Source organism: Triticum aestivum, chromosome 7D, assembly GCF_018294505.1.
Source record: "Triticum aestivum cultivar Chinese Spring chromosome 7D, IWGSC CS RefSeq v2.1, whole genome shotgun sequence".
Taxonomy (NCBI): Eukaryota; Viridiplantae; Streptophyta; class Magnoliopsida; order Poales; family Poaceae; genus Triticum; species Triticum aestivum.
The window spans coordinates 594,251,749-594,279,672 of NC_057814.1; the positions used below are offsets into that span (position 1 = coordinate 594,251,749).

At 43.4% G+C, this 27,924-nt stretch overlaps 1 protein-coding gene across 3 annotated transcripts; it reads left to right on the plus strand.

Annotated features, from left to right (window-relative positions):
* The first annotated feature begins 9,148 nt into the window (after positions 1-9,148).
* Positions 9,149-20,399, plus strand: LOC123164336 (MMS19 nucleotide excision repair protein homolog). 3 transcript variants are annotated; one of them, XM_044581763.1, is made up of 21 exons: positions 9,149-9,461; positions 9,848-9,910; positions 10,008-10,062; positions 10,540-10,637; positions 12,814-12,972; positions 13,063-13,122; positions 14,001-14,189; positions 14,301-14,354; positions 14,554-14,640; positions 14,746-15,448; positions 15,864-16,237; positions 16,325-16,398; positions 16,654-16,756; positions 16,883-17,685; positions 18,378-18,453; positions 18,542-18,653; positions 18,920-18,996; positions 19,073-19,153; positions 19,475-19,554; positions 19,756-19,865; positions 19,960-20,399. In XM_044581763.1, the coding sequence occupies exons 1-20, from the start codon at positions 9,384-9,386 to the stop codon at positions 19,772-19,774; spliced, it is 3,345 nt and encodes a 1,114-aa protein (XP_044437698.1). In that variant the 5' UTR covers positions 9,149-9,383; the 3' UTR covers positions 19,775-19,865; positions 19,960-20,399. The 3 variants fall into 3 exon arrangements, with proteins under 3 accessions (XP_044437698.1, XP_044437697.1, XP_044437699.1); XM_044581762.1 differs by lacking the exons at positions 19,756-19,865; positions 19,960-20,399 and having other exon boundaries at positions 15,864-16,398; positions 19,475-19,639; XM_044581764.1 differs by lacking the exons at positions 9,149-9,461; positions 9,848-9,910; positions 10,008-10,062; ... (1 more) ...; positions 12,814-12,972; positions 13,063-13,122 and adding an exon at positions 13,583-13,794.
* The last annotated feature ends 7,525 nt before the right edge of the window (positions 20,400-27,924 follow it).

Here is a 27,924-nt window from a genome sequence, read left to right on the forward strand (position 1 = left end):
CCTCCGTAGTGTAGGGCCCCCAGGAGCGTCGAAGATCACAGTAACTCCGGTATGAGCTCATTGAATTCCAATCTCACATTGCAAGGGACGATCTATGTAAGAAAAACCAAAAAACACACACAATGCATTATTTGAAATAGTAACAAAAACAAAAGAATTAACTGTTAGAAGGTTCATATAATTTGTTACTGCAACAGGAACAAAACATAGATGTAAGTAGATGTCGAACCATGTGCCAATTACAAGGCTGGTTGCGCACCTTGGCTTGCACACTCGACATGGTGGTGGTTGCACCGTTGTACACAAAACATATTGATAAATATAATCAGATTCTAGACAACTAAATCTACAGTAAGAACAATCAGTTTCTACTAAACAAAATCGGATACTACAGTGCTAAATATAATTCTACACTAGTAATTGTATACACAAATTACCAAAATCCATGGAGGGAGACAAAAATAAACAAATTCTACAACGCCAATCTAATTTATAGGAGTTCATCTTATTTATTTCAAACATTCCAGTCTACACTACCAAATTAAGTTGAACTTGAATCATTAGTATTCCAGACACTCAAAAAAATTTCTACTCAAAAGGCCTTATTAAAATCGGATTCTGCACAATAGCAATCGGACTGTCACTAAAATTTCTACAGAAAGAAATCCATGGAACTAACTTTGGATTCTACATCACACAAAGCAATCCATGATACTAAAATTTCTACACAAAGCAATCCCCATGGATTCCGTCTGGCGTTTCTGCGGACGGAGGAGGTGCGAGTGGAGAGGATGGAAATGTGATGGGAGGGAAAGGAGAGGATCGAACCTTGCTGTCGGCGGTGCGATGATAACCCACAAGTATAGGGGATCGTTTGTAGCCTTCTTCGATAAATAAGAGTGTCAAACCCAACGAGGAGCTAAACATAGAAAAAATATTCCCTCAAGTTCTATCGACCACCGATACAACTCTACACACACTTAACGTTTGCTTTACCTAAAACAAGTATGAAACTATTTTGCAAGAGTAAAACTACGAGTACTTTGCGAGAATAAAACTACGAATAAATTGCAAGGTAATAAAAGTAGATAGCTTTTGTCAATAAGAAAGTCATTTGTCCCTAGGCAATCGATAACAAGTACCGGTAATCATTCTTGTTATTTTATATGAGGGAGAGGCACGAGCTAACATACTTTCTCTACTTGGATCATATGCACTTATGATTGGACCCCTAGCAAGCATCCGCAACTACTAAAGATCATTAAGGTCGTGAAACCCAACCATAGCATTAGGTATCAAGTCCTCTTTATCCCATACGCAACAACCTACCTACTCGGGTTTAAGCTTATGTCACTCTCGCAACCCACCATAAGCAAATCATGGACGTATTGCAACACCCTACAGCGGGGACCCCTCACATTTGCGCGAGACGGAGGGCACCATAGGACAACACCATAAATAAAATATACAATCATACCAACCAAGATCACGATTAACCCATAGGACAAAACGGATCTACTCAAACATCATAGGATAACCATAGATCATTGGGAAATAATATATGGAGTTGAGAACCATGTTTAAGTAGAGATTACAGCGGGAGAAGAGGTGTTACACCGCTGCATAGAGGGGGAGAAAGTTGGTGATGACGGTAGCAAGATTGTTGATGTAGATCGTCGTCACGATCCTTGCCCCGGCGGCACTCCGGCGCCACTGGGAGAGAGGGGGAGAGAGCCCTCCTCCTTCTTCTTCTTCCTTGGCCTCCCCCCTAGATGGGAGGAGAGTTCCCCCTCTGGTCCATGGCCTCCATGGCGGCAGAGGGGCGGGAGCCCCTCCGAGATTGGATCTCCCTCTCTGTTCTCTTCTATTTCGCATTCCCCAGATCTGGCCCTTCATGGTTTCTTAAATTTCCGGAGATCCGTAACTCCGATTGTGGTAAAAAAATTACACGGATTTTTTTCCATAAATTATCTTTCTTGCGCCAGAAGAAGGGCCCCAACCGACCTTTGAGTAGGGCACAAGATACCTTGGCGCGCCTAGCACCCCCAGGCATGTCCTGATGGGTTGTGGGCACTGTGGGCCCCCGTTTGCGTTGATTCCTCCTCCCAAAAATCACATATATTCCAAAATAATTCTCCGTAAATTTTTATCGCGTTTGGACTTCGTTTGATATGGATTTTCTGCGAAACAAAAAACATGCGACAAACAGGAACTGGCACTCGGCACTGGATCAATATGTTAGTCCAAATAAATCATATAAAATATTGCCAAAAGTGTATAAAAGTTGTATAATATTGGCATGAAACAATCAAACATTATAGATACGATCGAGACGTATCATGCGGCGAGGGGCGGCGGCGGCTGGTTGAGTGGGTGTGTAGTGGGTGAAATGAGGGCGGCGACCAGGTCTTCTACTAAGGTGGGGAGTTGACTCGGGTGGGCCAGTGCTGGCATGGGCCTAAAACACAACGCCATAGATAGTAATAACCCAAATAAAAAACACTAAGAATAATAAAAGACTTAACATAATAAAAGACTCAAAATTAGAACCGATAGTAAAGAAATAAAAGACCCAAAATGATAAATATACTAATAATAATGATGAAAAAAATATAATATGAAATGTTTATTATTATTTTTTACTAGTATAATCATAAAATACTTTAAAAACTTGATAAAATAGAAAATTTATTTCTGGCGTAAGCAATCTATGGAACTAATATAGTATCATCAAATTACTACAGTAAGTAACATACCATGACATGGAGGTTAACATTCATCCATGTCAGGCGGGTCACGAATGGCATCCCGACGTAGGCATCAAGTGGGGAAAGTATGTACTAGAGGTTGCCCGGTTCCTCCTTGCTCAGCCTCATTCTTTGGGCATAGAGGGCTTCATCAAGTGGGATCTCGTCATCTTCTTCCTCCGAGTTGAGATAGATAACAACCAGCCTTGAAGTTTGTCTTCTGAAAGAGAAGCTGATAAATTTACCCCAGTGAGATGCATGTGGACGATGAAACGATCACATTCATCTCCTTCAATCTAGAACATCTTTCGTCCCTTCTCTAATCTTGGAGTTTGTCTTCTCAAGGAGAAGCTGATAAATTCACCCCAGTGAGATGCATGTGGGCAATGAAACGATCCCATGCAAAATCCAAGAACACCAAGACGGAAGCAAATTCTGGAAAAGAATTTTCTGGAAGGGGAAAATCTAGGGTGTTACATTAGTTACGGCATATGCAGCGTTGGAGTTTATTTGGTTAAACTAGTATTACAATAGTGTTCTGGACCATGGAAACTGGCTGCGAGTGATCTAGTTCATTTTCTTGTTGATTGCAAACCATGAAAGATCTTAACCTCTACAGATTAATGTTGGGGAACGCAGTAATTTCAAAAAAATCCTACGCACACGCAAGATCCATCTAGGTGATGCATAGCAACAAGAGGGGAGAGTGTTGTCCACGTACCCTCGTAGACCGAAAGCGGAAGCGTTATGACAACGCGGTTGATGTAGTCGTACGTCTTCATGATCCGACCGATCCTAGCACCGAAGGTACGGCACCTCCGTGATATGCACACGTTCAGCTCGGTGATGTCCCACGAACTCTAGATCTAGCTGAGGTCGAGGGTTTCGTCAGCACGACAGCGTGGTGACGGTGATGTTGAAGCTACTGGCGTAGGGCTTCGCCTAAGCACTGCAACGATATGACCGAGGTTGAAATCTGTGGAAGGGGGCACCGCACATGGCTAAACAATCAACTTGTGTGTCTATGGGGTGCCCCCTCCCCCGTATATAAAGGAGTGGAGGAGGGGAGGGCCGGCCCTCTCATGGCGCGCCCAAGGGGGGAGTCCTACTCCCGGTGGGAGTAGGATTCCCCCTTTCCCTAGTTGGAGTAGGAGAAGAGGGAAGGAGGAGAGAGGGAGAAGGAAAGGGGGGCGCCCCCCTTCCCTAGTCCAATTCGGACCCAAGGGGGAGGGGGCGCGCGGCCTGCCCTAGCCGCCCCTCTCTCTCTCTCCACTAAGGCCCATTAAGGCCCAATAACTCCCCGGGGGGTTCCGGTACGTAACCCCCGGCCCGGTACTCCGGTAAATGCCCGAACTTACCCGGAACCATTCCGATGTCCAAACATAGCCTTCCAATATATCGATCTTTATGTCTCGACCATTTCGAGACTCCTCGTCATGTCCGTGATCACATCCGGGACTCCGAACAACCTTCGGTACATCAAAACACATAAACTCATAATACCGATCGTCATCGAACGTTAAGCGTGCGGATCCTACAGGTTCGAGCACTATGTAGACATGACCGAGACTCATCTCCGGTCAATAACCAATAGCGGAACCTGGATGCTCATATTGGTTCCTACATATTCTACGAAGATCTTTATCGGTCAAACCGCATAACAACATACGTTGTTCCCTTTGTCATCGGTATGTTACTTGCCCGAGATTCGATCGTCGGTATCTCAATACCTAGTTCAATCTCATTACCGGCAAGTCTCTTTACTCGTTCTGTAATGCATCATCTCGTAACTAACTCATTAGTCACATTGCTTGCAAGGCTTATAGTGATGTGCATTACCGAGAGGGCCCAGAGATACCTCTCCGACAATCGGAGTGACAAATCCTAATCTCGATCTATGCCAACTCAACAAACACCATCGGAGACACCTGTAGAGCATCTTTATAATCACCCAGTTACGTTGTGATGTTTGACAGCACACTAAGTGTTCCTCCGGTATTCGGGAGTTGCATAATCTCATAGTCATAGGAACATGTATAAGTTATGAAGAAAGCAATAGCAACAAACTAAACGATCATCATGCTAAGCTAACGGATGGGTCAAGTCAATCACATCATTCTCTAATGATGTGATCCCGTTCATCAAATGACAACTCTTGTCCATGGCTAGGAAACTTAACCATCTTTGATTAATGAGCTAGTCAAGTAGAGGCATACTAGTGACACTCATTTTGTCTATGTATTCACACATGTACTAAGTTCCAGTTAATACAATTCTAGCATGAATAATAAACATTTATCATGATATAAGGAAATATAAATAACAACTTTATTATTGCCTCTAGGGCATATTTCCTTCAATTAATTCCTTGCTTGCACCGTTTATTCAGTTGTTAAATTCATTTTTAAGGATCATTGTTAGTTTAACAATGCTCCAGGTTGGTGTAAGAGATGATATTCTCATTGAATTTGTTGATGATGAAGCATCTATGAAACTAGGAATTGTCGTGTTTCAACTTGTCTTCTTGCTGCAAATGGAAACTTTATCTAATATTTGGTAGAAGGCCACTACTAGTTCATGGGTTCTCACCTAAACTAGACATATTTCATCATGTGGATTCTCACCGGTTGATGCCCACTTCTGCTCTGGTGCATGGATTCATGGCTTATGGCTTCATATTAATATTTTTTGCAGGTGAGATACAACCAGGAAAGGATGGGTGAGGAGAAGGCTACTAAGAAGAGCAACATCTACCCTATCCGGCCCTTTCGTTCTTCTTATCTTCTTTCTTGTTCGATTTGAACATTGATAATCTTTGTGTGCGCTCCTTGCCAAGCTATGTAAAATTGCGAATCAAACATGATGATGAATAAATTGTAATTCTTATAGGCTTGTGTATGTACTATGAACACCATATTATATGAATTGTACTCTATCCTTCACAATATAGTCTTTGTATGTTTTTTAAATCCTAAAATTGTTGGCTATGGCGGGTAGTATGAATTGCTCGCCATAGGTGCATGCAATAGCTGTGGCGGGCACAAATGTATGCCCGCCACTAGTTACTAATCATCAGTGGCGAGCCTTTGTTAGGAGCGGCGGGAGGTCAGTGGTGGGCCTGCCTGGTCCTAAAGCCTGCCATTGATGTCCATTTGGCATCCGCCACTGCTAGGCCTTTTCCTAGTAGTGAATGTATGCCATGTCCTAGTCCTAAGGTCCTCACATGTTTTTTGGATGAGGATTGACTCACTTAGGGTCTATCAAATGCTACTCTGTAACTGGGTAGTCATAAAGGTAGCTCTCGAGTAAGTCGTGAGACATGTTGCCAGACATGGTTGGCCCAGATGGGATTTGCCTCTCCTATACGAAGAGGTATTTTATGGGCCCTCTCGAGTCATCAAATTCGGAAAGCATGGTCGTGTGACTTGGGTTAAGTGTTAACCTGGTTTGGGAATCTGTATCACGGTTTCGAGAAGAGAGGTCAAGCTACCACAAGGGTGACAAGTACTCGCCTTGAGCTCGGCAACATATATCGTGAGGCAAAAGAAAAGTTGCATAAGACACATTGTCGAGGTTCACTTGATGACTTTACGCACACATAGGAGTTGACACATTCTGCTAGGAGCCGCTACCAACTATCGACTCGTGTCGTGTCCATGTGTATGTGAACCTATAGGGTTGCACACTTAAGGGGCAGCATCCCATTCGAATTGGATCTGAATGGAAATCGGGTGCAGACTCATAGTGAGCCTCAAGTGTTGAGCCCACCTCGGAGGTCTATATAAAGGGCAGTGGGGGCACCTCTTGGGGTTGATCTCTCTCCTCCCTCTACAGCCGCCGCCATTCCCCACACACCATGTTGCGTGACCAGACCTAGCAGTCCGCCGCCCGACGCTGCTCCCCGTACATGTGGATACCTTGGAGGCACCGCATGTGTGGTGCTAGAATGAACCATTCGAGGGAACCGCAAGGAGCAATTCGAGGGATCCACGAGGAGCTGTTCGCGAGAGATTGGCTACACGAGGAGGAGATGGCTCTGCTAATCGTCTACACGCATCACCAACTCTACTACTCCACCGCATTGATTGTGCATCTAGTGGTAAACCCAATCCCTTGATCTATTTCCAACAGCATGGTCTCGGGTGCGCGGTAGAATTTGTTTATTTGGCCCTTGCATAGCGAGTGCGTGTTCCAACATCTAGGGATTGAAAACTGTTAAAGGCCAATATATTTGATTGAGGTGATATATATTATCCCTTTAGATGTTGAACATGTGGTGGTAGGATTACACCCTATTTATGATGTGGTGGTAGGAGGAAACCATATTAGGTGACGTGAACTATGATGCTTTTGGGTTTATGAATCATGCATGCTTGTGTTGCATATGTTTTTGGTCAAGTTTTGTTGCTTGTCCTGCTTGCTGAAATTTTGTTCCTCTGTCTTGGTAAATTAAGTGGTATGTGGTGTACTTAGAGAGGGTTCCAGGAGTCTACCGTTCATGGCAGACATGCCATGAATCTTCCATGAATATGTGAATGGTTATAAGTACATTTGCTACAAAGGGTTTGAGTCTAGAGAGAAGACAAATGATGATTACTCCAAGTTCGTACCCAAAGAGAAGAGCAATCATGGAGTAGGCAAGGTTACATGTCATATATTGTTTAGTGGGCTAAAGAAATTCATAATATTCATCCAATTCGTTGTCATTGTGGCTTTGCTATTATCTTAGCCCTCCTTATGATCACATGTAACATGCAACGATAACATTCGTTATGGTGGTAGTTGATAAGTTCCCCACGTCAGTTGAATGTGTGCAACCAAATACAGTGTATTGCATCGGCCCAACCCAAATTCGGAAACAAGGGCAACCAAACACCCGGGTTAGTTTGTGCCCTAATGCAGCCTGGTGCTTTATGGGCCACCAAACATGTTGCAAACACATGACCCGGAAGTTGTATTACCCCATGCAGGCTTAATTGAGCCACTCATGCAAGAGGCCCAAAATCGATGCTAGCGACCAAACATCCGAGAACTGATGAGGAGTATATAAAACTTGGTAGTTGTTTCACGAAGAGCTTGCTTGGATAGTCTTCTACTCTTGTTCTTTTTTGGGAAAACCATCTTCAGGTTGGGATTTTTTCTACAAAAGGGAGAATGCAATGTCGTCATATGAGCATTTGTTGGACCTTTACCTTTTTTGATGGGGATCTTGTTCTCACGTTGGATCTTTCCAAGAGAGCAACTCAATATGGGAATGAACTGATGTTATCCATTCGGACATTGGTTCAGCCCAAAATTTCGAGGCTAATTAGTCTTCCAGGCCGGCTTTGTATGAAAACTGCATGAAGGGAGCTAATCACCATTGACCCATCAGGACGAGCACGTCGACGCGAACTTGGTTGCCCAAGATTGTAGTATGTGGTTACGATAACATATGCCTTTACAAATGTTTTAGTCTTGTGTTTATAGGACAGAGTTGACGTATTATCCTAAAATGCTTTTGTTCTAGAGTTAAAATATGCTAAGTGGCTACATATATGCCTTGTTTCTGAACAAATAAACTCTAGACATGCTAACATGCTAAAATTTCCTACTGCTAAATGATGTTATTTGAAACGATGTTGTTACTACTCTCTATTTTTTACAAACTTTGCATTAAAGCGGGTCGAACCATATTACCCAATGGGACATGAGACTAGTCGTCACTAGACCGTTGGGCCGACTCCATATCCATGAAGAATGCAGAGGGGCCAATGAGTACCGGGCCAGAGCGGGCCAACCCGTTTCCTTCCTTAAGAGCAATTTGATCATTTACACCATTTTTGTTGTGCTTGGGCCACAATGTCTCTTTTTACATTGTCATTGATAAAGTGCCTCATCTTTTTCTTTTCTTTTTTTGCAAAAAATGCCTCATTTTTTACTTTGCCTCTAGATGCCATAAATTTGAGGTATTTTTAAATTCAAAGGGTTTTGGATTTGACACCCAAAAAAGTGCTCGGGTCTTTTAGGTTCAGGCTATATGGGTTTGGGCTTCGGGTACCGGGTTTTATGCCTAGCCAGACCAAAGGTGGCCAATAGCGTGCTGTCCGGATAGCCCGTGTGCCCGGCCCGTGGTGGTCTTGGCCCGACACGGCCCGTTTACTCTTTTTTTAGATTTTCTTCAGAAACTAGATTTTTTTATAATTAGACCCACAAAACAGCCCAGATAGGCCCAAAACAGCCCAAAATCAGGGGGCCTGGTGGCTAAACGTGCAGGTGGGCCTGCCCAGCACGGCCCGCTTATTAGGCGTGCCTGGGTGGGCTCTGCCGTCCTGGCCCGTTTAGGCCAGGCCGGGCCGGCCCGTCTGGCCAGGTCTGAGCCTGACCCCTTGACCAAAATCAGCCGAAAGCACGCACGCCCCCTTACAAAAAAAAGGGGCCAAAAGCACGCACGCAGCCTGGCGGAGGAGTGTCTCCACGCACGCTAGGTTAGCGCCGCCGCCGCCGCCGGCCGCCTCCACCCGCCGCCGCTGCGGGCCTCCTGCATCCGCCTCCCCGTACGCCTCCTCCGTCGCCCCGTCTCCTTCACTAGCAAAACCTTAAACCCTGGAAGCGGAAGCGAGGCTTCAAGGCCACGGCTCGTACCTTGCGGCAGCAATGGCGAAGGTCCCTGCCGGCGAGTGGGTCCCCCACGTTGAGGCCTTCGTTGACGTCTCCCGCTCCCCCGCCCAGCACGTACGGTCTCCCCTCCCCATCCCCCCATTACTGTTGAGGCCTTCGGTGCCTTTTTGTTTCATAAATTCTGTTTTTGGCTCGCATGGTTCGCTTGGAACATACACCCGCTTAACAATTGACGGAGTCTCATTCACTTCATTTGTAATTATTGTGCGATTTTCTCATAAGAATTTAGCTAACGGGCAGCACCTATAAGCTTAACTGACATAAGCTCCAGTGTTGCAGGGGCTTCTGTATTTCTTACACAATTTGGTACAAACTGCTATTTGCTTAATACACGGGGCAAATGTTGTCATTGCATAGCTTAGTATGCTTGATTGATACACGCTATCCTTTGTTATTTTAGTTTCTTGTGGACGCTAATGCTGTTATGTGGTGTGCAACAGTCTGCGGGCGTGGATGCTCTTGCAGCCTTGGTCAACAAGGACAAGCTGACGCTCTTCGATTTGGTATGTCCTGGTTTCCCGGAGATCATATATCACTTTGCTCCATGGTTTGGCTAAGGAGGGTAGTTCTTTATAGATCTTGTTGGTGGTATCGTTTCAGGTGTCTAAGATGGACATGTATTTGACGACAACAGACCACATTGTGAGATCAAGAGGTTTCTTTTACCCCTCATTGCATATCTTTTCCTCCCATGCTGTTTGCCTCTCTATTTTAGATAGTTTGCAAATTTGGTAATGCAAGTAAAAGTTACGGTCTACGCCAGGTTTTAAGGCTATACAGGTGACAGTTGCTCTTCGCTGTCAGCACAGTTCGAAAAAAATGCATAAGTCAAGCTTTCTTTCTTCAGTGAAGATTATTGTGGATTTCTTCTACTAAAAAATGTAAAGTCGTACTGTGCAATAGAGAGACACATCCAAGTACGTCCGCACATTGGTAGCTAGCATAACACTTCATTGGTTCTTGGATGGTTACATTGTTGATAAAGAAGAACCTTTTGCAACCATTGTTTTTCATTTTCTGTTCTGCAAAGTCATTTCTGCATAATAGATTTAAGTTCAGCGTCATAATCTTTTGCTGGTACATTCATAGTTCCCTGCAGTTTGTTAAGGATATGCTTCTGTTTGTTTTGCAGGAATACTGCTTCTGGGGCAAATCATGTCTCACATTTCATTTAAATGGTTAGATGTCAATGCCATCACAACATTGTCAGACTTCTTTATATCAAGATTGGTAAGTTTGACTTTGTGCATCATGGTTATTTTACTTTTGAAGTACGTAAGCAGTTTCTCAAACACTAGTCTTATGAGTTCTCATTTGCACCTGAACTAAATAGCAAATCTTACCTTCTGGTCTTGTGTCCTTATTGGAATTGTAACATAGAGTGACATAAAAACCCTTGGGAATAAGGTCATCAATCTGGGGAAGCTAATGGCTGTAGTAATGTTGACTTATTAAAGTTCTTACCATTGTTTTTAAGGCGGTAAGGCGAGGCAAGGCGCTGGGGGGGCGCCTCACCGCCTAAGCGGTAAGGCATAAGGCAAGGCGGACGCCTTAGAGAGTTCTAAGCAGTAGAATGAAGTAGAATTTGGTAGGCAACTAGGCATACACACTACACATCTTGCACTTGCTGCTGGTTGTAGAGCCCATATAGGATCCATCCTCTTTGCACTTTCTCTTCTCCCCAACAGTAATCAGGCATTATTCTAACCATCCAGGCATCCACTAACCACTATAAGAGAGGCAGTGAGCAACCAGCAAAGCAGCTAGCACAAAGCAGTGAGCAACCAGCAAAGCAGGAAGCAATGAACAACTGAAAAACAGCAAGCAATGAACAACTTAACATGGAAGAAACAGAGCAGAGGAGGGTGGGGGAGAAGGGGGAGGGAGAGGTGTTGGCTCCTTGCTGTTGCCTGTTGCTGGTTGCTGCTGTACTGAAGAGGAGGAGGATGAGCTACTGGAGACGAGGAGGATGAGGAGCTGCTGGAGAGGAGGGGAGGAGGAGCTGTTGGAGAGGATCTGCTGCAGAGGAGGGAGCAGATCTGCTGGAGGAGAGGAGCCAGAGAAGGAGGAGGTGTGTGTGGATTGGGGGTTGTTTCTCTCTCTCTCTCTTTCCCCCCTCTTACCTGTTGGCGCCAACAGCATCTCTGTTTCCCGCCTAAAACTACTTCCCTGCCTGGCTGGCAAGCTCAAGGCGTCCAATATGGACCAAGGCGCCAACCTGGACGCCTTAGCAGCGCTTCAGACGCCTTAAAGCTTAAGGCGGACGCCTTACTCAGGTACCTAAGGCAAGCTGGACGCCTTGAGCTTGCAGGGCGCCCTGACGCCTAAGCGTCGCCTAGGCGACGCCTTACGGACGCCTTAAAAACAATGGTTCTTACACTACAGCCTTCTTTGCGATGATTAAATAGGCCAGTATGCTCTGTCTTTGCCTTGACACTCTAGAAACTAATGATTACATGTTTATGGCAGCCACATCTTTGATTCGAAGGTTTAATTTTTAGCAATACTAAGCTCCCTGTTGTGGAATACAAATGATTGAATATGGGTAGGTCTTAGGTTTCCGAGTTATAAGTTTTATTTTTGTATGGCTTACATGTATCCAAGTTGTTAAATTTTTGTGAAAAACCATTGTTCGAAACGTTGCGCACAAGAGTGAATTTGGCTCTTCTATCCTGCTAAGATCAAATATTGTCAGTAACTTGATTTGACATAAGAAAGACTTGGGCTGCTTGGTATAATTCCAAAGTTTGGCTTGCCAATGTTTGGGCAAGCCCAAAAATTGGCTACCAAATTGTCTTGCCAATGTCTTAAAAGCCTTGCCAACTGGCTAGCCAATTTTTTGGCTGCAGCTGTATCCCAATGGGTTGCAACCCAAATATGTCATCATTTTACCTAGCAGGCCGTGGGATATTGTTGCAACATCTTCAGTTTGATATCTCCAAATAAGTGATGACTTAGGTGGCAAATAAGCAGTTCACCTGGGTTTTATATTTAATTAAAGAAGAAAGTTAGCAATGAGCCCGGTCCCAGGTTACATATAGTCATCAATTCATATTAAGTTAGTTTACCCCTAAATTTGACTCCAGTAATACTTTGTAAAGAATTCTCACCCCCTACAGAAAGTACGCCCTCCGTCCCAAAATGTAGTGTCAAAAATGGTCTTACATTTTGGGACGGAGGGAGTACATTATAATGTTGATATAACCTTTTAGTTCGAATTTTCTATTACGAAGTTTTTGTCTCAAGAAAATATCCAGTGAAGCAAATTGTTCTTCAGAAGACCCATAGCTCCTATTGAACTGCAACGTTTGTTTAATGCCATGCTATTGCTTTGGTAATCTTTACCCTATGGTGACCAATTGGCCACCCTTCTCTCATTACTCGTGAACTTCGTTTTTGTCTTCAGTCAGATTGGCAAGCACTGCGGGGAGCTCTTGTTGGATGCTTGGCTCTATTGCACAGAAAATCATCTGTTGGCACTATTATGGTTGCTGATGTCAAAAGACTAGTCGAGGCTTTTATAGCTGATGTTCAAGTACAGTCACTTGCAGCTGCTGACCGCAAGGTTGATTTGAATCTTCAGCACAAATATGCTTAAATAAAGTTAGATTTAATCTATCTATTGATTGATTTTTCATCACTCTCTTCTTTCTAGATGTGCTTTGAAATTTTTAGCTGGATACTAGATCATTACCCAGAAGCTGTCAAGACAATGGTATGATACTTACTCAATCTCTGGACAACTATAGATCACACCATCATCTCAAAACTGTATTAGTAGTTATCATTAAGTTAATCCTACATGTTAACCATGCCTCTTGCATGTTCTAACTTCTAACATGTTCCTAACTCTAGTTAACTGTGTATGTTCGGCGCGTCTATCTAGGAGGCGCCGAAAGTTAAGTAATATTCATTGTAATAAGACCATACCCATTCCCGTTACGTAGAGTAGTAGTATGTCTATCCAACTGGGTTAAACATTGTTCAATTCTATCAAATAGTACTTAAATTGGTGCCTCCCAGGTTTGCACACTGGATAATTATAGTGAAATGGAGGGAGTAATTTTTTGTATCATCGTGATTATTTCTTGATGTGTTTGCATTTCCTTATCTGGCAAGCATATGTTATCTGTTGCATTATGTAATGCTCTGTACTGATTGGTGCCTCCCAGGTTTGCACACTGGATAATTATAGTGAAATGGAGGGAGTAATTTTTTGTATCATCGTGATTATTTCTTGATATGTTTGCATTTCCTTATCTGGCAAGCATATGTTATCTGTTGCATTATGTAATGCTCTGTACTGTTAACCAAATCTGGCGTATTGATGTTATCATGCTTGGGGTAAAGTGTGACAACCTTCCAATATTATTGGAAGAAAAACAAGGTAATAAATCAAGCATAGAGGTAGAGTTGATACTTGATATGGGTAGTTTGGTGGTGTACAAGTATTCTAGAATGGATGAATCTTCATTTCCAAGCCTCTGTCATGGAGGCTGGTTTTATATATTATTTTGTCTGGTTATTTACACCTCTCCTTGATTTATTCAATCACGTGTTCATTACCAACACAAGTTTAATCTGTATGCCCAGGATGATGAATTGCTATACTGGATCTGTCAATCAATCGATGAAGAAAAAGACCCAGAGTGCTTGAAGCTTTCTTTTCATGTGGTGGAAGTTGTCATGAAGCTGTTTCCAGATCCATCTGGTTTCGCAGACCAATTTGCAAGTGACCTTTTTGAGATTCTGAGCAAATATTTTCCTGTTTACTTCACACATGTATGTTAATGAACTATCGTGGCTTCCAAAACATTTTCGTTTGTATGTCATTCTGCAACTTAGTAGTTCTTGACATTCCTTTCTCCAATATGGTATCATGTATATGTGCAGGGAGCCGGTGATAATTTAGGTGTTACAAGAGACGAACTTTCTAGGGCATTGATGGTATGACCTTAGTTTTTTACCTGATAGATTATTTCAAAGATCATTCAATTTTTTGAACTGAGCATATGGCTCGGTGCTATAATTATTTGTCAAATGCGACTATGGAGTTATGTGTTATATCACCTTATCATACTTCTAAATGAAAAAACGTTTCTATTATTTTACTTGTGTGGTTAACAACCTGTTTAAATATTTGCAGCATGCCTTTTGTGCAAGTCCGTATTTCGAGCCCTTTGCCATCCCATTGCTTCTAGATAAACTTTCTTCCTCTCTTCCATTAGCAAAGGTCAGCAGCTTTAACTTATCTTAATGTTTCAAGTTCATCAATCTAACAAAGTGAATACCCTCTTTGATTTTCTGCTAAAAATTCACATGTTAGTATTTTGTACAGCTTGATTCCTTAAAATATTTGGACAATTGCATTCACTGCTATGGAGCTGATAGAATGGTTACACACGCATCAGCTATTTGGTTTAAGTTGAAAGAAGTGCTTTTGAGCCTTTCTTCAGATCAACTTTTATCATCAGGGTCACCTAAAGATGCAGAGAATAATAAGAATCAAATAAAATCAGAAGCTGAACATTGCTTGAAGACTGCTGTTACATATATACATTCTCCGGATAGAGATATTTTCATCAATTTGATCTTGTTGGATGAGGATATTGTGAATAACATCCATTCTGTAACAACTGAAGAGAAGTCCATCGATAGTTCATTGCAAGCCCTTGGAAGTGTCGTTTCTATTCTTGCTGGGTCATCTACATATTTGTGCACTAGAGTTTTTCAAGCACATTTTAAACGCTTGGTGGATATTTTGGGAAACTCAGCTGGTTTTGATTCTCAACACCTGAGCATCGCCAATGGATCATCTCCTGCTGCTATTAACTATGGAGCTCTCTATTTATCTGTTCAAATGCTTTCATCCTGCCGAGAAGTCGCTGTGGCATCTCGAGAAGGCGTCCCAGCAGAGGAGTCCTGGTGGCTTATCTTAGAGGAGAAGCTGGATCAAATCATCCATCTTTTCGGAAAATTGCTGACTATTGATTGTCAGCCTACCCAGTCAGCGGTCAGAAAAGAATGTGTTTCGTGTGCTGGTATGTTGAAGTCTCTTTAATTATGACTTGCCACATACCACATTTTGTCCGACAACATGCACCTATTAGGTGCTGTCACAAACTCACAACTATCTGAACTTTCCTAATCCATGTTTGTAGATTTTGCTTAAGAGAACTCCTCATTACAAAAGGTCGTGCATCTGGTCTGCAAATAGACATGCTGTCCATAGCCGTGCTCTTTCAGTCTACATATTATTTGTCAATAACTCTTTAGCCATTTCTAGAGATTCTAGTCTATATGGTCTACCTTATTCATTATGGTCGTGTTTTAGTTCCAAATATTTAATTGATGAACTCTTAATTTTTATTTTTCTCTTGTTGAATTTCAGTGCTTTAGAATCACAGAGGATCAACGTCTATCCTAATATGGTTGTTTCTTATAAATTGTTTGCAGTGAAGGGTTTGCTGATACTTGCAACTATCCCGGAACAATGTTCACTTCTACTGGAAAATGCTTATGAGGATATTCTGCAGATGCTTACCTTAGTAATTACAAGCAAGTATGAAAATGCACATTTCTGGAGATTATCATTGAAAACATTGACTAGCATTGGCTCATCTGCTGTGGAATTACATGCTTCTAAAAGAGAAATGGTTTACAATAGAATTGTTGTCGACAAGATTATTTGTTTGGCTGAATCTTGTGATGCATCGATGCCTCTGAATCTAAGACTTGAAGCATGTTTTGAAGTTGGCACCGCTAGTGTGAACTATATGTTAAGGGTTGCCAGATCACTTGAAGAAACTGTCATCAGAAATATCTCTCAGGCCTGTATCGAATCCCCCTGTTGTCTTCTTATTTCCTGCAAATTGCATTTTATAAGCAACCAAACTAATGTTTTATTGATCCTGCAGGTTAATGGAAGTATAGAATGTGCGGACTATGTAGCCTGTCTGATTGATTGTTACTCTAGTCGTCTCCTTCCTTGGTATGCCAACTTTGCATTCCAGTATGTATTGCTGTATCAACAAACATGGATTACGATTAGTCTGTAATCTTGAAACATCTTTCTCAGTTTGTGCAAACCTAACTGTAAAAAAGGTTGCACATACTTGACCAATTCGATAGCTGAAAAACGTTACTGGTGGCATGCTTGGTACCTGTGCCCTGTACTAGCCTTTTGACAGGATATATGTTAGCCAAGTATCATCTTCTCTCTGAGTAACCATCTCCATTATGGCAGGTTCTTTACTTCCGGTGGTCTCAATGAACTTGCTTTGAGCTTTGCTCTGCGTCTCTGGGATGAGATTGGGGACTTGGTTACTCTGGATCGAATCATATCAGAGGTGAAGCTCCATCAAACTGATTTTTTTTGCTAATGCAGTTGAATTACTGGTTCTTAGGTATATATCTGGTATATGACGCATAAATCTGTACTGTGTAATCATGGAACACTCACTTTTCTCTCTCAGGGTCTTCTTGAGTCACTAATGATGGGAATGAAGTTATTAGTCGGAGTCTGCACAGAGGAACAACAGTCATTGATTGTTCAGAAAGCATGCGGTATAGTATCATCGATGCTGTCTCTCCCAGTGAAAGCATTGACACACCATCTTTTGTCTGTTGACGAGTTAGTTCCTGCACACTCTGTTCAAGATACAGCTCTTGTGTGTATGCTTTCATCAGTCATAGTTGGTCTTTGGCCTCAAACACCTGTACCAGAAATGATGATGATGATTAACCTCTTTTCGGTCTTTCTACTGAATGGGCATATACCAGCTGCTCATGCATTAGCTTCTATTTTCAATAAATACCTACAGAATTCAGAGTTCTCACACGAGATTAAACTGGATAAAATACTTGATGTTATTCTTGGGGGATGTTTCTCAATTGTATTACCCAGCAGCAATTTGAAGATGTCTCGCTCTTCTGCTGCCACTTCGGATAATGCTGACTTCTCAGACAGTTTGCCTGGAAGCATAGGTTCAAAGATTGATATCTTATGTGGCTTGGCATGGATTGGCAAAGGATTGCTTATGAGAGGAGATGAGAAAGTGAAGGAAATTTCAATGTTTCTTCTTAAATGCCTCTCATCAGAGGCTTCTCTAGCATCAGCTGCAGCTGATGCATTCCATGTGATGATGGGTGATTCAGAAGTCTGCCTAAATAAAAAGTTCCATGCAAGAATAAAGTTTTTGTATAAGCAGCGTTTTTTCTCAATACTGATGCCAATTTTTCTCTCTAAAATTAAGGAGACCTCAGAGCTGACAACAAAGTAGGTATCAACATTCTCATCACTTTGTATTATATCTGATTTGAACCATACACATTTGTATATCATGTTTCTGTTACTTTGCGTATGCATCAGCAGCATCTCCCAAGGGTTTAGCTTAGTTTATATGTGGACATATCTGTTCTATCAATTAGCTTGGACACTTTTGTGCATTTAATTTTGATTCGTCCTCCGTGAAATTCCCAAGGGTTTAGCTTAGTTTATTTGTGTACTCTGACTTTAAATACCTTTGTTCACATTACACGTGTAAGCGAAAAGAAAGCAATGTGATGACACCGTTTCGGATATCAAGATGGTAATGTAACTTATTTTTCATGATAGTAAACCAAAATGAACCGTGGCATGAGTTTAGAAGTCAAAGAATTCTTTATACTATGTGTGCCTTGGAGGAAAAAGACATTTGAGTTGCCACATCAGTTGAATACTGCAATTTTGTAACCTCAGGACTAGGTTGCATCACTTTATAATTTAGTTCCATATTGTGCTTTTCCTCATTAATTTTTATCATCATGATTTATATTTTAGAGAAAAATGTATTTTGATTAAAAATATTGTATAGCTAAGTGATGGTCTGATGCCAGTTTTAGTTCAATTGATGAACTAATCCTGTAATTTTAGTGATTTTTTTATTTGTCAAATGCCTTGAAGCAACTGAAAAATATCACCCACTGCAGATTGGTGATATATCGAGCATTCGGACATATTATTTCCAATGCTCCAGTGTCAGCAGTTATAACAGAAGCCCATCAGGTTAATTACTTCTTGATTGAAGCATGCACAACCTTTGTCAGGTCAGAGCATACTAATTGCCCAATTGCTTCACTAATTGTTTTTTCAGATTTTGCTCGTGATGGTTGATATCTTAGCCAAATTGAGCGTGGATAATCAGGATAAAGATCTAGTGTATAGTTTGTTGCTTGTTTTATCTGGAATGCTGATGGATGAAAAAGGTGATATCATTTACTTTACTCCATTACTTCCATAAGTTCCTACTTAGTAGCCATTAATTCAATAAATTGTGTTTGAGGTGCATGCATTGACTACATCCATTCAGTTCATTTTCTTTTGTTTATTATGTAAATTTGACTGGTGTATGCTGCGTTCTACCTCCGTCAATTTGAATTAAAACCATGTCAGTTATTTTGGGACGGAGGAAGTACTAAATTCCTGATGGTATTTTTTTCTTCGGGCGCTAAATCTTGTTTGTCTTATGCAGGCAAAGAATGCATTGTGGAAAATATCCGCATCATTATCAGTGTACTTGCACAACTTGTTTCCTATCCTCACATGATGGTACTTAAGAGTTTTTCATATTCAGTTCCACTTGTAAGATCAGCATGTTTGACAACCTTTTTCCTTTCTCCTGTAGGTTGTTCGGGAGACTGCCTTGCAATGTTTTGTTGCCATGTCTAGCTTTCCCCACTCAAAAGTTTATCGCATGCGGCCACAGGTCAGTTTTCTATTTATGCAGATGGTTGTTGAGAATATGCACACAATACGACCTTTAAGACATTGAGTTATTATTATACTGTGCTTTTTTTTAATCATGGATAGCACTCCCCTTATTGGTGGAGATAATTAGGTCTCATGCTTTAACTGCACACCTTAGAACATTATGGATAATTGAGATGGTATATATCTAACTTATGACTAATTTCTTGTCGTTATTAGGAACTTAGGGTGTCTTAATATCGCAACTGTTGTGAAGTAAGAAATGTTTCCTTCTGAAGGAATAAAAGAGAACTCATTGCAGAATGGTATATTCTTGCAGGTCCTACAAGCAGCAATCAAGGCTCTTGATGATAAGAAAAGGGCTGTTCGCCAAGAGGCTGTTCGATGTCGACAAACATGGTATGAAAACTATATCCTATTTCTGGGAGTTCTTGTGCTATTCTGTGGCAACATGAACCACCTGATGTAATATTAGGGCAACTAGCAAACGATGCAACTTTATGCCATTTGAATGAAGTCACCATGGTGGCTTTCCCTCAAAAAATAAATAAATCCTTTACGGGCCTCAACCTTGCCTGACGAGTTGTTATTTTCCTGCAGGCAATCATCATTTGCTTAAGGTAGTCTTTCTCCCGCCACTGCATGATACTTTGGAATTAGTCACTGAACAGATCATGTTAGAGCTTGATAAGTATTGAGATGTGTGATAGGTATGTCATTCTTCCATCTTTTTGGTTGTTTCATCTTGATTATCCCCTTAGACTTTTCAGATTACTTGATTGTCGGCGCAATGCATGTATACAGGCTGTGGTAGCCCGTAGGGTGGTAGAGGACAATGCGGCTCATTCCGCCTATGAAATGCTTTTGGACTGTAAGTTCTGGCGGGAGGCGAGTTCTTAGGATGAAATTTGGCGAACCACAGTTGGATGGTGTATGTCAGTGCATTGGGTTCAAAATCTGGCTGACCGCTCTTCCGTTCTTTTTTCCTTGTATTTATCATGAATGGCCTAGGATCATAGTTACATTTAGAGGACCAGTTCGCGAATGTATCTCCGGTTCTCCTCACTATGCATTGCATTTGTCTCTCAAGTCGGGAGAATGCAAGTCAGATATGGCCCGAGTACTGATTATCATGTAAAGAGTTGTTCAACATACCGAAATAGTTTGTCTAAGCCGTGAGTTCCCTAGGTATGCTCAGCTATATAACTGTGATTATGGAATGAGTCTTTCTTCCGTGACTAAAATGTGATTATGTTCAAAGTCTTTCTTCCGTGACTAAAATGTGATGTGTTAAATCCAACTTGCCGAGTTTTAGTTAAGTATGTCAAATCATCAGGAAGGTTTCATGATCCGCGATGCAATAAGTTGATCCATTGCAAACCGGCAACAATTCCCATTATAAACTGTTCAGCCCAGACGTACCTGTTCCTTCCCCTAGACATCGACACATTTTTCTGTACTGATGTTTGGAATCAGCGTTTGGCGTGGCAGCACCCTGATTGTCATCTCTAGGAGTCTGGCCATGAAGATGATGTCGCAAGGTACAGTGAGATGGCTGCTGTGACATCTGTCGTAGGTGGTGTGCCTCTTGATCAGATTCTCCATGACGTAGATGATGAACCCGGAGAAACCAATGCCGAGATGCACCCGTGCATGGTCGTGCCGACTTTGCCCATCGGCAGCAGCATCGGTATGTTTGAAAGGGGCAAGTTCCTGATATACTGAGATGGTGTTTGGCTGCCCCACCTGTATGAGGCTTGTAGAGCATAGGGTGAGGCAGGCTGCGGACCAAAAAAGCTCATGGCCCCTCTTCACCGTCCCGAATGTGTACATCATTTTGTTTTTTGGAGGAACTTCCAATCTATTCATCTTCAACCATGACAGTACAACAAACACGAGAAATAATAAGAATTACATCTAGATTCGTAGACCACCTAGCACAACTTGTAGTAGACAGTCGGAAAGTCGTCGTGCTAAGACCCCATAGGACCAACACACCAAAACAGCAACCGTCGCCAATGAAGAGAAGCTTAGATCAAAAGGATCCAATGTGAACACATATGAACAATGACTGGATCCGAACAGATCCATCAAAGACAACCACAGACCGAATCCCGCGAGATCCGCCGGAGACACACCTCCACACGTCCTCTGACGAAGCTAGACGCACCATCGGGACGGGGGCTAGATGGGGAGAACCTTTTTCCATCTTCAGGAAGCGGCCGCCATCTTGTCTTCCTGAGTAGGACACAAACCCATCGTCCCTTAAGTAGGACACAAACCCTAAGGCCACAGGAGACGTGACAAATCGGCGGTGCCGCCAATGGGAGGCAGAAACCCTAACCGCCTTTCCTTGGAGGAGAGACAAAGGGAGGAGAGACGTATAGAGCAACTCCGACAGTTCCCATAAACTGGTTTTATCTTTAGAGGACCCAGTAAAAGAGGTCCTTTGTCCCCGCTGATTTACGGGAAGATGACCTTCTCGTATCTTTTTGGAGGGGAGATAACCGCCATGAAACTTCCACGCGCGAGCCGCCGAACACTGTCGCCACCACGAAGCACTGTTGCCGTCGCGCCACCACGCCGGCAGGACGCTGTGCCGCTGCCGCTGCTCGTGCCAACCCCGCAAACACGCGGCCCCTCGCCAGCGGCACCCGCCCCGCCGACGGTGGCCACCACTGACCATCGGGCCCTAGAGGAATAATAAAATTTTGTTTAATGAAAAATAATAAAAAAAAGATTTACGGAAAGAAGCTTACAGGAACTGACAAAAATTGCTGCCAGAAAACTTTCCCTAAGACTTACGGGAAGCCAAAAGAACTGGTTTCAGGGGAAGTTTTGCGGGAACTGTCGGAGTTGCTCTTAGGTTGAAGATCATCATGAATGTCAGCAATGCTGCTTAATACGGGTATTTTCACATGAAGCTCATGCTAAAAAATATCTATTCATGGAGATTTGTTATATTTTGGTCCTTTTGTGGAGAGGCAACCCAACCCAACCGAGAATCTTATCCAAATGGTGAACAGGGTGAGGAGGATGAGGTTGATCGGATGCCGATTGCAAAAACAACACTGCTCCGCAATATAAGATGAATTATGTATAGTTCAACATGATTTTGATATACCCAAGTTACGGAGTTGAATCCAGCAGATCTTGGGTTCGGCGTCCCAATCTGGTAGTCTTAACTAGATGTACAGTAGATGGTAACATAACACAAGGGGACATCGATGTTAACCAGGCTCCTGCCCTCCCGAAGAGGTAAAACTCTACTGTCTTGTTTTGTTTGTATATTGATTGTGGATGGGGTACAGAGTACATGTTAATCTACCTCGAGATCGTGGTGGCCCATGATGCATACAAGGAAGGTTCGACAAGACTTGTCATACAAGATATGACTCCTCTCCTCTGATGTAGCCGACTAGGCACTACTAGGGAAAACTTTATACACAGAGGTATAGCAGTAGTGCTGGTTAGAACAAAGCGCTACTGCTACTTAATAGTAGCGCGTGTCAATAAAGTGCGCTACAGCTATGGTTGTAGCACTAGCGCGTCTACATGTAAAAGCGCTACTACTATAATTCCCATACTATTGCCGGTAGGCTAGGAATAGTAGTAGCGAGGCTGCAAAAAGCATGCTACCGCTAAGTGCCTTGTAGTAGCGCGTTTCCTGTATAGAGCGCTACTGCTAAAAAATAAAATAAAATGGAAAAGAAGTAGAAAAGTAAATGAAAATGAAAGAAGTAGAAAAAGAAGAAATGAAAAAAAGAAAATATAAAAATAAACAAAAGAAAAAGAAAAATAAAGGAGAAAGGCATAGCAGTAGCGCTTGTTGCCACAAAGCGATGTAGTTACTATAGCAGTAGCGTGTTTTATAAGCCCACGCTATAGCTACATTCCTTAGATTAAAAGAAAAGAAAAAGGAAAATAAATAACTACTTCCTATAGCAGTAGCGCGTTTTGGTAGAAAGCCCTATAGCTAACTTAGCTATGGCGCTTTTTGCCTACCAGCGCTACTGCTATTTTGACTTAACCCCGCGCGGGCTCAAAATTCTGCTAAGTCCTTTCCCCCAATTCCCCATCGATCTCCTCCATCGCCGCCCCTGCTCCCTTGCCACCGTCGTTCCCTCTCTGGCCCTGCCCCACCGGAGCCGCGCGCCGTCACCGCCACCGGAGCCGTGCGCCCTCGACGCCCCTGCCTCCGTCGCCGCCACTGCCTCCGTCGCCGCCAACGGATCCGCGCGCCCTCGGCGCCCCTGCCTTCGTCGCTGAGCACCTCCCCGCCACCGTATCTCCCCTCTGTAAGCCCCCCGGCCCCACCCTCCTCTCTCTGTGCCTGTTCTTCCTGCCATGTTTTTCAGTAATAGTAGTAGATGTTAATTAGTAGTAGGGTTCATAGATAATGTTTCTTAGTAGTAGTAGTAGATGTTAATTAGTAGTAGTGGTGGTACTAGTTAACTAGGGCAGTAGGGTTAATAGTAGAAGTTTTTTAGTTAGGGTAATAATAGATGTTAAGTAGTAGATAATGTAGATGTCAATTAGTTCAGTAGGGTTTAGTTTTTGAATCGAGTTTGTTTAACTAGATGTTAATTAGGGCAGTAGGGTTTAGTTTAGAGTAAAATTTAGTTCAGTAGTTAACTAAATATAATTTTTAGGAAAAATTTGTATATGCTTAACTAGGGCAGTAGGGTTAGGGCTGTAGGGTTTAATTACAAATGTTAAGAAAGTAAGATTTAACTAGATGTTAACTAGGGTAGTAGGATTTAGTTTAGAGAAAAAATCAATATAAAAATATAAATTTCTATTAGTGCTGCAAGTCCAGTAGATTCTTAATTTTTAGTGAATTTTTATTTGGACAAAAATTTAGGACATAATTTGAGTTCTAGGGTTCATAATTTTTATTAGGACAAAAATATGTAAAGGTTCTAGGTTTCTAGGGTTCATCCATCTATATTTGGTTTTTGAATTGAGTTTGAGAGAGCATGAGATTTGTGTAGATTTTCTTGAAGGGTCAAACACTAGGAGATGCAAATTTGAAGTGGTCATGTTATATGCAAATTCCTCAATAGTGTTTGCTCATATTTATCTACTGTTGTAGTTGCTCATGTACATGTTCTTAAGTGGTCCTGTTATATGCAACATTGAAGTGGTTCGATTGTGCCCAAGTGGCCTTTTGTTGTATGTAGGGAATGATTCCAAGTGGCCTATGTTTTGCCAGAATGTTGATTCATTTCCGTTCTGACAAATTTCAGGCGCTCTATTTGTCCAGTTTGTAGCAAATGTCATACCGAAATTTTCCATGAGTTTTGGCATGACTTGTGCTACAAACTAGGACATATCGAGTGCCCGGGATTTGCCGCAACAGGAATGAATCAACATTCCTGCAAAACATTGGCCTTTTTATGTCATTATTCATTTTATTAGGTCTAGAATTAATTGACTAGATTTAATCCTAGGAAACATGGCTAGCAACGATGAAGGACAGGGTTATGGTGATTGCAATGTCTACGTGGCGGCAGACGCCTATTTGAACCTCTTGATGAGCAACGGTTGTTGCAGGGCCCACCTGTCACATCCGAGACTGAGACCGACATCGAGACCGGTGCCGAGACCGGCGCTGAGACTGACACCGGCGTTGAGACCGGCACCGAGACTGGTGAAGCCGGTATAGAACCGAAACCAAAGAAGCAACGACGCCCAAACCAGCTCATCACTACTAGACTGGTGGTTACGGAGGTGGACGATGGCAATTTTGAGCCAAAAGAGCCTGCGGAAGCGCGCGCGTGCTACGACAATCAAATAGGCTGCATCCTATGAGCAACCGCCACCATCAACGATGTGAAACTAAGGAAGATACCAGATATGAAGCAGTCCCTCCTAACGAAGCTGCACCAGGTGTTCTTGTTCCTGGTCCGGGATGAAATCAAATATAAAAATCCAGATAAAGACACGACAATGAAGAAGATAAGCAGACGCGCCATGGGCAAGTTTAGCGGCGCGTTGTCTGCCTGGAAAGTAAGGGTGAAAGCAAGGATCATCTACAAAAAGGAACCCTACTCCGAGATTGTAAAGGATAATCCAACAATTACGAAAGAGCAGTTTGAAATATTCAAGGCGGCTTGCGTTGCCGAAGCTGCCAAAGAAAAGTCGGAGTACATGAAGGGGCTTCAAAAGAGGAACATGGGGTGCCACTACCTCGGAAGCCGTGGTTACGCGGGGAAGAGGTCCATATGGGCCAAGGAGGACGCGGAACGCGAAAGTCTGGGCATCCCAGACCCCTTGGCGGAGTTCACCGTCCAGCAGGAGCGTGACGTCCTCAGGGCCTGGTACCATTGGGACCCAGTCAAGAAGGTTTTCAAGACGGACGTGGTCACGACGGAGTTCATGAGACTGCTGGTAATTTTTAATTTACTCCCTAATTTTAGCTTCTGATCAATTCGACTGCACATTTAGTCACTTCTGTAAACAATCCTTGTTCCTTTTGCAGAGAGAGCAGCACAGGATCGCGTCCGAAAGCGACTCGCTGTCTGAGGCGTTGGCGAGGCCCAAGTGGGACACCAGGCCTTGAACATATTGAAAGGACTCCCGGTGGACACTCGGCCGTCGTATGGACGCGTGCACGACGTCGGAGACGGCGCCACATGGAAGAAGTACTACCGTGAGACCACAGAGGAGAGAAAGGAAAGGCGAAGGTTAAATGAAGAAAACGTCGACAAGAAGGTTGCGATTGCGGTTGATAAGAAATCAACCGAGACAGTCAAAGCCGCGGTAGCTGTCGCAAAAGAAGAAATGGCAGCTTCGTATGGTGTGTTGATTTCGGCTATTGTTAATTGGAGCAGGCAAAATCCAAATAAAGAGGCAGCAGACTTTCTCCTTTCTAACTTTTTCGGGAGCAGCTCGACTAGCGTTGCACCAGCACCTGCTCCCGCACCGGCCCCCGCACCTGCTCCTGCACCGGCTCCCGCACCCGCTCATAGCAGCCCGTCCTCCGTCTCGGACGTGCTCGGCGGTGCTTTGTCTTTGGCTGAGCTCGACGCCCTCACGGTATCTGTCACACCGGCCCTCTTCAATATATGTATAATCTCCCGTTTCCGTTGCCTTTTGGATGTCTCACGTCGCAGACATGTCTTTGCAGGCCGACGTAACCCCGTGCACCATACTGTACATCATCAGCGGCCAGAAGGTGGACGTGGGGAAGGCGACGATAGTGAAGCCGAAGGAACAATTGTTCCATAGCCAGCCGATCCCCCCCTGACGTCTTCAAGGTTTCCATGGCTAGTGTAAAACCGGGCCACGAGAATTTGGCTCCTCCGGTACTAGGGGGAGATGACGACGAGACCCCGCGGCGGCTTGGCGATTGCAAGCATTGGGTCCTGTTGTGGCCGAAGAGTCTGCTTCGTCTGGAGGCGGCCGGGAACACACCCACGACCACACAGCCTGAGCAAGGTATGAACATCAACACCCCACCTACCCAATTAGCGCCGGCTGTCATGCCGGGTGGTAATGGACGGGGTGAGGAAGAGGCTCCATTAGTCGCTAGTGACATCACCACCGTCGAAGAAGCAATGCATGATGCCATCGACGAGGATGACGATGACCCTCTACGGTATCTCAATACTGGCGCCTATGACGACGGAGGATTGATGGCTCAACAGTATGAGTACTCAGGGTTTGAGCGTGATGAGTTGGTGCCTGAATTGCCGGAGGATGAACGTATTATAGACGACCTTCCAGTGCCAAAGAAGCATAGGAAGAGACAGAAGAAAGGCAACAAAGCTGCTTCTAAGATCCAGCCGCTTCCGCATCCTCGGGTTCAAGACCGTATACTTGTCATGGGTGCGGCGAAATACCATATCCCCAGTGAACCGATCCTACCTAAGGCAGCGGTAGAGGCTATATACAACAATCTCAGGAGACTTCATGACGATGTGTTGCGTAGAGAGAAAAGCCTGATCACCTCGCAAAATCCAGGATACCCGCTCTACGTCGTTAACGTGCCACAAAAAAGGTTGTACATCGACACATTCCCCGCGGAAAAGTTCTTCCTTCGATTCGATTACATCTTCGACATGTTTCACTTGAAAAAGCTGAATTTTACGTTTGTTCGCCTTTTTGCCTTGTACATGAACTATATCATCAGGATTGAGCAGATACCTTATATCTGTGTCGCTGACCCGTACTTCATGCACGAGAGCTTCGTGGCAGACTACGAAAAGCACCGTGAGGTGTACTTATTTTGCGCAGCGACGGGCGCGCCGTCCTCATCGTTCTTTACCCCCGATTCTCCCACACTCTTTACTTGGACTCGTCGAAGAACATGACAAAAAATGATTACACCCACATCAACTCTGTTATGGACAGTGCTATCTTTAGCTACGGCCTACGAGGTGGAGAGATCACGACCAGGAAGACAAGGAACCGCAAGCCCGCCTTCGGCCATAAGACCGACTTCTGCTGCATCCAGCAACCGAGTGGTACTCTCAGTGATGGATTCTATGTCCTCCACCACATGCTGGAGTACAGACGGGATCAGCAGAACCTTCGCATGTCACCTAGATCCGGCGATGCCCATATTCTGCAATGGGCAAAGAACCTAGGAGATATCCCAGATCATCGACTCCGAGCTGAGTTCTATCACATCCAGCGTGAACTTGCCCAAATCATCATGAAGGAGGTCCTCAAAAAAACAGGCATGTTCTACGAAGAAAGGAAATGTCGCGGGAAGACGTCTGAACACGCGTAGCCGCTCAGTGTCTCGACCTGAAGCCTTTC

Excerpts from the sequence above, each read along its gene's own strand:
- LOC123164336 (XM_044581762.1), top strand. The coding sequence starts at position 9,384 with ATGGCGAAGGTCCCTGCCGGCGAGTGGGTCCCCCACGTTGAGGCCTTC. Across the intron at positions 14,641-14,745 it reads CCTCTCTTCCATTAGCAAAG|CTTGATTCCTTAAAATATTT; the intron begins GTCAGCAGCTTT and ends TATTTTGTACAG. Across the intron at positions 16,757-16,882 it reads TGGATCGAATCATATCAGAG|GGTCTTCTTGAGTCACTAAT; the intron begins GTGAAGCTCCAT and ends TTTCTCTCTCAG.